Raw genomic sequence first — 11,795 nt, 5'->3', positions numbered from 1 at the left:
AAAACTGAATTAAACTCACTTAGTTTCTCCAGTAGTTACTAAGTTGTTGCATTGAACTGGACAAGACACTTCAGCTGATACTTCACCTCCAGCTGCTGCAGTGAACCATCAGCTGTGTGTATGTGTGTGTGTTGTGTTGTGTAACCAGTGTGTTGCCCCTCCAGTCCTCACCTGGGCCACGTAGGACAGGTCTGAGATCAGCGAGAAGCTGTCCACCTCTCCGCGGCCGATGTACGTCTGCAGCAGGATGTTGACTTTGCCGTAGCCGTTCTCCGAGCCGCCGGCCGCCGGCAGCTCGCAGTAGTTGGACAACAACTGGTCCAGCTCCTCCAGCTCCTCGTCACGCACCTACACACGCACAAACACACACACACACAGAAACACACACACACAGAAACACACACACACACACACACACACAAGATGAGATACTACCAGACCCCCGGTGTAGATTTATTTACCTCAGGCGTCCCGGTGACCTCTCTCACCTTCAGCTGCTCAAACTCCTCGGCCTTGGACACGATGCTGAGGATGTCGGCCTCGGTGCGCTGGGAGTTGAAGTTTTCATTGAACGTCTGGAGGGAAAATGAACAAAGAGAAGAAGAAGAAGTGAAAGACAGTGGATCAATTATGAATAAAAAGTTTCTTTCATCCATAGGGTTACATTAGGTTACATTAAATACACATCTGACAAATATCAATCTTTCATTTAAAGGTACAGGGGCTATAAGTAAGTGTTGTGTTGACATCAGCTTTTAAAAATGCAAAATTAAGATTACTATTATTATTATAATCATCATCATTTTGCTTATTGGTGAGAAATCCAGTGAGAAAGAGGACACATGACAGTACACAAAGCACAGGAATACAAACTACAGAGTTTCTTGAGAAGAAAAATAACAACTAAAATATTGTTAAACCCAGAGTGACGGTGAAAGCTCAGAAAGAGAGAAAAAAAAACAAATAATAATAAAAGGTAAGAAAATAAAGATGTTTTTTTCAGCAATTAAATGGTGTGTACATGTAAAATGATTTTAATTCTGCTCCTTTATTGTTGCCTTTCTTTTTTATTGTTTTCATATTTAAATCTCTTAAAAGGTGGTCTTATTCTTGTCTTTACTTAAAACACATTTCTTTTGTTTAGCTTTTCCTGATTTTTTTGATTAACATAATTTATCTGTTTGCTTCTACCCAGTCCTGCTACTGTAGTTTTATTGTCATTTTATTTTTTGTTTATTTTATCCTCTGTTGTGATTTCTTGTTTTAACTGTCTGTGTAAACTCTCTCGTTTTAACTGTCATCCTCATTTTTCTCTGTTAAGAACTTTTTGTACTTTCGTTTGATAAGTGCTCTATAAATAAAGTTTACTATTAATATTAATATTAATAATAAACTTTATTTATACTACTACTATTATTATTACCCCCTCAACACTCTGGGTGCAGTTGGACGTTTTAAACACACACACAGAAACGTCCCGATGTGAAACAACGCCCTCCTCTGGCTCATGTGTGGAAATGTAAATTACAGTGAGTGAGTTGCACCAATCTATTCCCTTAGATTGTGTGAGTGTATTAGGACCAAGCTGTCTGGTTATAGACATGATGAAAAGCTGCGTTCAGGGAGGAAACGTGCAACTCTTCTGCTTTGGTACAAAAAAAACAAACACTCAGCTGTCATATTTATCTATCTGTTCATTTTAAATCCCTCCTCTGTTTGGCTCCAAGCTGGGAAACTGTAAATATGTTTGAAACAAAAGCCAAATATTTACTGATCTCACACCAACACACACACACACGTTTTACCTCGATGGTGTTGTATCTGATGTAGAAGTGACTGGCGGTGCGGCCGAGGTCGGTGGAGGCGAAGTACCCGGTGCGCTCCTCGAAGCGGATCATCCGGGCCTTGTCCAGCTTCCTGGCCGACTCCACCACCAGGTCCTTCCGGTAAAGCTCCAGGGACGGATCCATCTGCAACAACCACACACACACACACACAGGCTTTCATTCACAAACTCCTCAGACAACATTACCGTATATACAGTACTTACTATACTTTTATTTTTGTTTAAAGGCAGCCTGAAATCATTTAAATCCATTTTTCCTTCATCAGTTTACTCTCAATACGCATGATGATGTTTTTCTAAGTGTTCTCTATACATGAAGATGTACAGGATTCAAATATCGAGCTCCATGAATTTCTTAGACTTAATATTTCATCCAGTTTTGACTTGATTTTCATGTTTTCTTTTTTTTAATTTTGTATACCTAAGAACAACAATAAGATAAATATCTGTTCTTGAAGGGATACTTCACCAAAAATCGATGATTCACCAATTGTCTAGTCACCGTCATGCCAACGAAGGGTTTGGAGAACTTTCAGAGTCATCAAAACGCTTTAGGAGTTCCAGGGGGGGTCCGGCTGCCAACGGATTTTCATATACTGTAATGGCGGTGGATAGAGTTCACTTTTGAATCGTCCAAAACACACACTATGAAACATCCAGATACCTCCATACTGCTCGTCTGTACTGACCCAAGTGTCCTGAAGCCGAGAAGGAAAAAGTTGTTCAGAAAAAATTAATTTGATCTCTGTTTTCAGCCTTGTTGTAGCAGTAGCTCCCAGTGGCTGCAAGAGATGTTCTTCCGTGTTTACATCATACATCCAATGGTTTACAATGCTGAACAAACATCTCGCAGCAAATCTCGTGCAGCCACTGGGAGCTACTGCTACAACAAGGCTGAAAACAGAGATCACATTAATTTTTTCCCAACAACTTCATCATGTGGCGGCTTCAGGACACTTTGGTCAGTACAGACAAGCAGTATGGAGGTATCTGGATGTTTCATAGTGTGTGTTTTGGACGATTCAAAAGTGAACTCTATCCGCCGCCATCATATGAAAATCCGTTGCCAGTCGGACCCCCCCTGGAACTCCTAAAGCGTTTTGATGACTCTGAAAGTTAGTAAGTGCGTAGACAATTGATGAATTATCGATTTGGGTGAAGTATCCCTTTATAACTGAAAATATCTGGTGTTTCCTGTTCATATAAAATGATTTTTGACTTTTAACTGTGTGGTTTTAATTGTTATTGACACAGTCATCCTGCCTGAACTTTGCTGAATAACCCTTTAACAGCAGAACAAGAGATGCAACTCCCTCTGATCATCACACACCTGATAGGCCTTGTGGTTGATGCCGTACACCAGTGGGTTGGCCCTCATGCGAACATAGAAGTAGGTGTAACTCAGCCATTTCACTGCCTCCTCCACGTTGGTGACCGTTCCCAAGGCGATCTGAAACAGCACAACAGCACAACACACACAACACACACAACACACAGTTTCAGTGTCTGGTCTCTGACTCCATCTGGTGGACACCTGAGGGAACTGCAGCCTCAACACGACCACCAACACCACCGATATCAACACTGTCTGACTTTTACCTACATGTATCACTCTCTGGGTGTCTATTAAACAGTAATCAGCAGCACATTAATGGTCGGTGTCTCTCTAAGGTTGTAATAAAGTTTGCAAGGATGAAAATATTTGCAGAAATAAGAGGATGAGGAGGAAGAAGCCTGGATACATCAGTGCACACTCGAGGTAACGGGTAGAAAAGGAAGTAAAAAGCTGTGCAGGTTGTGATGTTATACTGAACTTCAGCACAATTGTGATTCATTCTAAAAAAACATCACAGTCTCATATGTGAAATTACTGAATTACCTCACACGACCCCAGGTCAAACAACCCAAACTTTCCCTTTAAAGGGATAGTTCAACATTTTGGCAAATTGGCCAAAAGGAGTGTAGGAGGATAGCAGTAGGTTCGTTACCTTTAATTGTTGGTGCAAGCTATTTTTAGAACGGCGGAGTAGAGCCGTGAGCTGCTCAGAGCTACGCTACGGAGGCTAATGGGATTTCTTGGTTTCATTCATCAAACTTATGAAATACACAATCCAACAACTCCAAAACGCTCTGGTGGACAAGTTGTGACCTGCACATTCACCACGGTATGAGATAATAACACAACGTTACCAGACAGAGTTGTTTTAGAGGTAAATGCAGAGACTGCTTACTAAAAAAATGTCCCTGAAGGTAATGCGCATCAGCTGTTTTGCATGAATTTACCTCTAAAACAACTCTGTCTGGTAATGTTCTGTTATTATCTCATAGCGTGGTGAATGTGCAGGTCACAACTTGTCCACCAGAACGTTTTGGAGTTGTTGGATTGTGTATTTGATGAGTTTGATGAGGGAAACCAAGAAATCCCATGAGCCTCCGTAGCCTAGCTCTGAGCAGCTTGCAGCTCTTCTCTGCTGTTCTAAAAACAGCTTGCACCGACGACAATTAAAGGTAACAAACCTACTGCTATGACTATAGGGATTATGGCAATGGGCCAATTTGCCAAAATGTTGAACTTTCCCTTTAAATTCCCTCCTCCTGATCCAGAAAAAGAAGAAATGAGTGCTATCGGAGCAGAGGCCGACCTCGGCGTTGAGGTTGTCGGCCAGGCTGTCGTGGAACTGGCTCTCGATGGGGTTCTGCTGGGTGAGCAGCGTCAGGTAGTGGCTCAGCTTCTCGTGGCTGGTGATGATGGTGCCCTCGCCGTACTTGTCGAACTGGGGACGACCGGCGCGGCCGAAGATCTGCATGACGTCCAGGATGCCCAGGTCCACCAGGGTGCCGCGCTTGGCGTCGTAGATCTGAGTTCCCTGAGGAGGCAAAAACAGAAATATCTCATTATTTACAAAAACAGTTAAGTGATGGTGTTTGTGCTGCAGCGAGATTCAAATATTGAATATTCCCTAATGATCTGGGGCCAAATAGATCCAGTCTAACTCCATATGTGATTACAACAAAGGAAAATACCTACATCAGTGCACCGGCACTATAAATAGCATTTTAAATGCACTGTGGGAAGTAATTTGCTATGGTAACGGTGCAGTGTTGGTTAAAGGCCACTGTCGTCGATAAGACTGTGCATTTACTGAATGTCACTTTAGTTTATACAGTATGATATTTCTTCTGTGAGCTTCATCACATTTTATTTAAGTAAAACAAATAATAATAATTAAGTTCCAGCAATTTCATTTATTTTGATTAAATGTTTCACTGCTGACATATTTATTAACATTTAAAAACACACATGAGTCACAGTGTTTGTGCTTTAACATGAACACACACACCTGCTGCCGCAAATATTATTATAGTTTGTTAAGAACTACTGTGACCAACTGTTTACAAACTGACACTGCCTTTTTATGACTAGACACTAGATGAAGGAGCCTCTTTAAAGTGATAGTTCAACATTTTGGCAAATTGGCCCATTGCCATAATCCCTATAGTCATAGCAGTAGGTTCGTTACCTTTAATTGTCGGTGCACGCTATTTTTAGATCGGCGGAGCAGAGCCACAAGCTGCTCAGAGCTACGCTACAGAGGCTAATAGGATTTCTTGGTTTCCCTCATCAAACTCATCAAATACACAATCCAACAACTCCACAACGCTCTGGTGGACAAGTTGTGACCTGCACATTCACCACGCTATGAGATAATAACACAACGTTACCAGACAGAGTTGTTTTAGAGGGAAATTCATGCAAAATCGCTGATGCGCGTTCCCGTCTAGAGCAGTTTTTCATCAATCAGTCTCTGTATTTCCCTCTAAAACAACTCTGTCTGGTAACGTTCTGTTATTATCTCATAGCGTGGTGAATGTGCAGGTCACAACTTGTCCACCAGAGCGTTTTGGAGTTGTTGGATTGTGTATTTGATGAGTTTGATGAATGAAACCAAGAAATCCCATGAGCCTCCGTAGCGTAGCTCTGAGCAGCTCACGGCTCTGCTCCGCCGTTCTAAAAATAGCTTGCACCGACAATTAAAGGTAACGAACCTACTGCTATGACTATAGGGATTATGGCAATGGGCCAATTTGCCAAAATGTTGAACTAACTACTGTGACTTTTAAATTCATATTTTGCTGTAGTGACTGAAACCTGAGATAATTCAGCCTTATTTATAGGAAATACACAAGCAAAGAAGAAAGAAACCAATCAAACAGTACGGACCTTGATAATAACGGCGTGTGCGGGCAGGTTGACACCCCAGGCCAGCGTGGCGGTGCAGACCAGCACCTTCAGGTGACCTTTGGAGAACATGCTCTCCATCATGCTGCGGTCGGAGCGCAGCATGCCGGCGTGGTGGATCCCAAAGCCTTCTGGGAACATCTCCTTCATCTGCTTGTTCCTGGAGCGCTGGATCTGAAAACAGAGGGATGAGTCCAGGTTAGTTTAAAACCACAGAAGAAGAAGGAGGAGAAGAAGAAGGAGAAGAGATAAAAACACATTAAAGGGATAGTTCACCCAAATTCAAAGGCCCAACATGAGAAATTGTTCCGAAAAAAATTAAATAGGTATATGTTTTAAGCTTGTTTGTAGCGGAAGCTCCCAGCACTGCTCTTCCTGGTCCGTCCAAATCTTGCGCGATTTGCACTGACACCCAGTTCGAGGCTCCGCAAATCACGCGAGATTCCGGCAGAGCAACACTGGGAGCTTCCTCTACAAACAAGCTTAAAATATAGACTTATTTAATTTCTTTCAGAAAAAATTCTCATGTTGGGGCTTCAATACAAGAGGGACATTACAGACGAGCACTATGGAGGTAATTGGATGTTTTTTGGTGTGTCTTTTTGGACGAAGAAAAGTGAGCTCCGTTCGTTACCGTCATATGGACATGCAGTGCTGCACGGAGCCCCGCTGTAACTCAGAGAAGCCACGGAGGACTCTGAAACTTCTCCCAGCCCTTAGTCCACATGAGGGTGAGTAGATAATGAGTGAAACTTGAATTTTGGGTGAACTATCCCTTTAAACATGAACATAAATGGGACTGTTTATGTTCATGTTTAAAGGGATAGTTCACCCAAAATTCACAAAGGCTTCACAAACTGTGTGAGCAGCTTATTAAAGATGGAGTCTAATGAAGAGCACAGGTGGCTCCAGTGGATTCAACCAGCGTCTGCAGCTCAGAGACCCCCTCCCCACCCACCCCCAACACACACACACACACACACACACACACACACACACACACACACACACACACACACACACACACACACACACACACACACACACACACACACACACACACACACACACACACACACACACACACACACACACACACCGTGGGGCAGATTGAGCCGTGTGCTGGTGGCCGACAGCAGCAGAGCAGTGACCTGGCTGGGCTGCAGGGGGATCCTCATCATCACGGGGCTTTATCTCTCTCTCTCTGGGCCTCTAAATGGAGGTCAGAGCCCACCAGCCCCCACACACTCCTCCCCCCTCTCCCCCCTCTTCATCCCCCCACCACAAAGAGAGAAAGCCCATTACAGCCTCACACACACACATACACACACTCTGATTGGGTGTTTGGGTGCCACCGAGTGTCTGGATCTGTATGCAAAGCAAAGCAAACCTTGTTTATAAAAGGTGAAGGACTCAGACTGTGCGATGGAAAAAACAAACTAGATCAAATTTCATGCGAGTGCATCCTAATGTTCAAATCCTTGATTTTTAAATGATAATTAAAAAGACGCTTGTAAGCTGCTCGTTTCCATAAACCAGTAAATCTTCCGTTTAAATTCATCAGACAGCAGAAGCTCCACAACTCGGCTTTAGAGGATTTTATCCCTCGACGACGGCGTTTGTCGCTGTCTTTCAAAACTGTTTAAGATGAAGCAGATTTATTAATTAAGATGATTGATTGATTAATTGATATTTTAGTGTGTCAGCGATCGTGAGTGCTCCTCCTCTCAGGTGGAGAGGGCGGGGCTTAACTTAAGCGCCATTGACCGCAGCATTCCTGGATTTAAACAGACTCATGGACTGAACCTCATGTTGATTTCTTTTCTTTTCTTTTCTTTTTTTTCATGTTTGACAATTATTAATAAAATGTCTGTCATTGTTCCTGTTCAGGATGTTTTGCCTCTACACATAACACAACATGTCATATAACAGACAAGACTCTTTGTCAGTCCAGTCAGTGTAAATAAAGGTTACTGGAACAAACCGTTTTCCCCTCTGAACATAAACCTGTCAGCTCTGTTCTCACACCATATTCCCTCTTCATTCTCTAATTCAATTATTTATTGAAAAAAAATTAATAAGAATAATCTAGCCGACGCTGCAGTTCTCGTTGCTACTGATTTCCACCTTTATACTCTGACTTTTTGTTAACATTTACATATCGCCTGAGGTGGCTTTAACACAGGTATTATTAGAACAGCCAGCCAGCAGCAGCACTAACAAAGCAGGTGACATCTATATCCATATGTAAACCTGTTCCCCTGGGTTTACATACACACACACAGTCAGTATTTGGGCCTGAATCAGGGTCATGGACACAGAACAGAACATTTTATTCAAGCTGATCTGGTTCAAGTGGAACTGGGACGTAGATTTACATAGGAAATGCATGAAACTGCATTAGTTTATATGTTGTGACCGTATGTAAGTTATTGCAGGAATTGTGTCATTTCAGGGGTTGCAGGAGTTTAAATTCATTGAAAATGTTTCAGCCAATCATGATCAAGTAAAGTATGAATGGTAATTAAATCCTCAGATGTGGACTTGTCTTTTCTCCCTGGCGTTCAGTTGAGTTGACACATTTGTCTTTTACTTGTGTTTTATTTGTTTATTTAAAGCTCATTTGTATTCTATTGCACTCTACTTTTGTATTTTATGATATTTTAATAATGGTATGTTTTTATTGATCTGTACAGCACAGCACTTTGGTCAACTTCAAGTGCTCTATAAATAAAGTCTGAGTTGAGCTGTCGTCTGAATGTGGTCAATTTAACCATATAGATTGATCTATAGACACCATATTTGTTCTTGTACACTTTGCAGTTGCCAAGACATCAGCCAGTGTTTGTGATCTGGTCTCTCACCACATGGTGTCGCTGTTGTTGCCACTTTTTTTTTTACCTAATATGTATGGAAGCTGTTCACTAAAGTTTTGTAGCTTTGTAGCATTTGACATATTTAAAATGTTTTATCACTCAAATTTCACTATAAAATCAGTTATTGAACTATTTAACGTCTCCTAAAAATGGCCTCACATTCTCCTTTTGGGAACATATTTCATACTAGCTCATCATTTCTCTCCTCTTGTCTCTGTGAGTGTGAACTTTCATAGAACAAAACCATATAAGGGCATTTATTTATTGGTAGATGTGGTCAGGTGACATCATCCGTCCTTCTCACAAAGACTCTTTGGCGTGTCCTCTACAGATCCGGTCTAATCCCTCCTCACTTCACACATGATTTGGAGGTGAACACACTGTTGTCGTGCTGTTGCAGCTCCAGCCTCCCTCCATTTCCACGTCCATGCTGCGTTAAAGGGATAGTTCACCCAAAATTCAAATTTCACTCATTATCTACTCACCCTCATGTCGACTAAGGGCTGGGAGAAGTTTCAGAGTCGTCCGTGCCTTCTCGGAGTGCAGCAGTATTTGTCCATATAATGGTTGTGAATGGTGCTCACTTTTCTTTGTCCAAAAAGACACACCAAAAAACATCCAAATACCTCCATACTGCTCGTCTGTAATGTCCCTCTTGTATTGAAGCCCCAATATGAGAAATTGTTCCGCCGGTCAGTGCAATGACACAGGAAGAGCAGTGAACTGAGACACTGGGAGCTTCCGCTACAAACAAGCTTAAGATTCAAGATTCAAGATTCAAGATTCAAGATTCAAAGAGTTTATTGCCATGTCAACAAGTAGAATCAAGTTGATAGGAATGCGTCTTGGTTTTTGCTCTCACAGAAAAACAATACAGTACTCCCACCACATACACCACAATAGATTTCCAAGATGGCGCCGCAATATGGCGACTTGGTTTTGCTCTCCTTATTTGCTCTCCTTAAAATATAGACTTATTTAATTTTTTTCTGAACAATTTCTCATGTTGGGGCTTCAATACAAGAGGGACATTACAGACGAGCAGCATGGAGGTATTTGGATGTTTTTTGGTGTGTCTTTTTGGACACCATTCACAACCATTATATGGACAAATACTGCTGCGCGGACCCCCCCGTAACTCAGAGAAGCCACGGAGGACTCTGAAACTTCTCCCAGCCCTTAGTCGACATGAGGGTGAGTACTGGAGATAATGAGTGAAATTTGAATTTTGGGTGAACTATCCGTTTAAGCTGTGATTTATTCAGACGACAATCCCGTAAAGAAATGATGCAACAGAAGAACTAAAAAAAAACTAAAAAAAACACACACATAATGGTGCTCTGCTGTCTAAAACCATATATGTATGAAAAATCAGGGCAAACTGCGGCGGCCCGGTGCCGAGTCCTCGGGGCCACGTTGCTCTGTGCTGTTGGGATCCATGTGAGCGCCAGAGAGAGAGACAGAGACAGAGAGAGAGAGAGAAGTAGGTAATTGAAATGCTGTGGCTGAGGCTTTGCTTTGAGGTGTCAGAGTGCGTTACAGCCATGCTTCCAGCCTCTAATCTAAGGTGAGTTAGCGCTGATGTCTGCTGTGCCATGCCTGTATCTGAGATGGCAGCGACCTAAGCTCCTGATCAGGTCCCATTAGGCCCCCGCCGCTCGCTCGCCGCCACTCGCCGCCGCCGCTGCAGAGCTGCAGAGCTGGCTCGGTCCGCAGACAGCCGGCTGCCAGCTCCACTCACCGTCTATCAAGGCCTGTGACTACAGAGAGGACATCAGCTACAACACCAGAGCTGCTTGTCAAACCCTCTCTCTCTCTCTCTCTCTCGCTCTCTGAGGAGGAGCTCTCTCTATCTCGGTGTAACGAGCTGCTTTTTACATTTTTGACAATTTTGTTTCAACATGAAACACATAGCGAGATGAAACAAGAAGGAGCTTTTGTGTTCCTATCTGTGGAACTAAACTATGGAACAGTTTGAATGTGGGGTTAAAAGAATGTCCAAACATAATCCAGTTCAAAAAGAAATACAAAGAAATTATTTTCAGTATGTACAGAAATGAGGGTGTCTGAGTGACAACCACAAGGTGCTTATTATTAGGGCTGGGACGATATGCTTTTCTCCCGATTCAATTCTTCTACGATTTTTTGGATGGCGATTCGATTTAAATTGCGATTCTACGATATTGCCGATTCTCTCGATTTTTAGTCAGCATTTTTAACATTTATCTGCACACAAATACTGTAGGAGCCTATAAATTAACATTACTCCATTATAAAGTGAACTTAAACCCTTTTCAAAACCTGTACTCTCTGTATGTAAAAAAAAAAAAGGCTAACAAATGCACATTGCACAATATTAAAAAAAAATAAAAAATAAAAAATCGATTTTGGAAAAAAAAATCGATTTAAAAATCATCAAAAAAGATATTGCGATATTTATGTGAATCAATTTTTTCTCCCACCCCTACTTATTATTATTTATTTGGGTATTATTTACCGACTTAGTTTATTTGTTGCCCTGTTCGTGTTACTTTCAGTTTGTCTTTGTATGTATGAATGTGTTTGTATATGTTTTTTATGACTATATAGAGAGATAAAGATTAGTAATCAATCATATGTTAGAATAAATCTATATGTATATAAATATAATAATATATTAGAATAAATCCAGTTAAATAAACTCATAAATTAATTTATTGTATAGACTATAGTGACTAGATAATTTATGAATTTATGAATAAGGGGTGGGAGTGAATACGTTTTACTTCTTCCCACTCCTTTTCGGATATGAAAAAACAAACAAACAAAAAAATCTAATTATCTTTATTTTCAA

At 41.5% G+C, this 11,795-nt stretch overlaps 1 protein-coding gene across 2 annotated transcripts in view; it reads right to left on the bottom strand.

The window, feature by feature from the left end:
• The window catches only part of ascc3 (activating signal cointegrator 1 complex subunit 3), a 192,508-nt gene that overhangs the window by 44,627 nt on the left and 136,086 nt on the right, over window positions 1-11,795 (bottom strand). For both annotated transcript variants that reach the window (XM_085803025.1, XM_085803024.1), the window contains exons 15-20: window positions 6,069-6,260; window positions 4,489-4,713; window positions 3,177-3,296; window positions 1,806-1,970; window positions 489-575; window positions 172-348 (exon numbers count right to left, since the gene is read on the bottom strand). In XM_085803025.1, the coding sequence (XP_085659151.1) occupies window positions 172-348; window positions 489-575; window positions 1,806-1,970; window positions 3,177-3,296; window positions 4,489-4,713; window positions 6,069-6,260 (966 nt within the window). The remainder of the gene's footprint in view (window positions 1-171; window positions 349-488; window positions 576-1,805; window positions 1,971-3,176; window positions 3,297-4,488; window positions 4,714-6,068; window positions 6,261-11,795) is intronic.

The sequence above is a fragment of the Trachurus japonicus genome, chromosome 16 (genome assembly GCF_045865225.1).
Source record: "Trachurus japonicus isolate A0001 chromosome 16, Traja_1.0".
NCBI lineage: Eukaryota > Metazoa > Chordata > Actinopteri > Carangiformes > Carangidae > Trachurus > Trachurus japonicus.
This window is presented reverse-complemented; position numbering and strand designations above follow the sequence as displayed.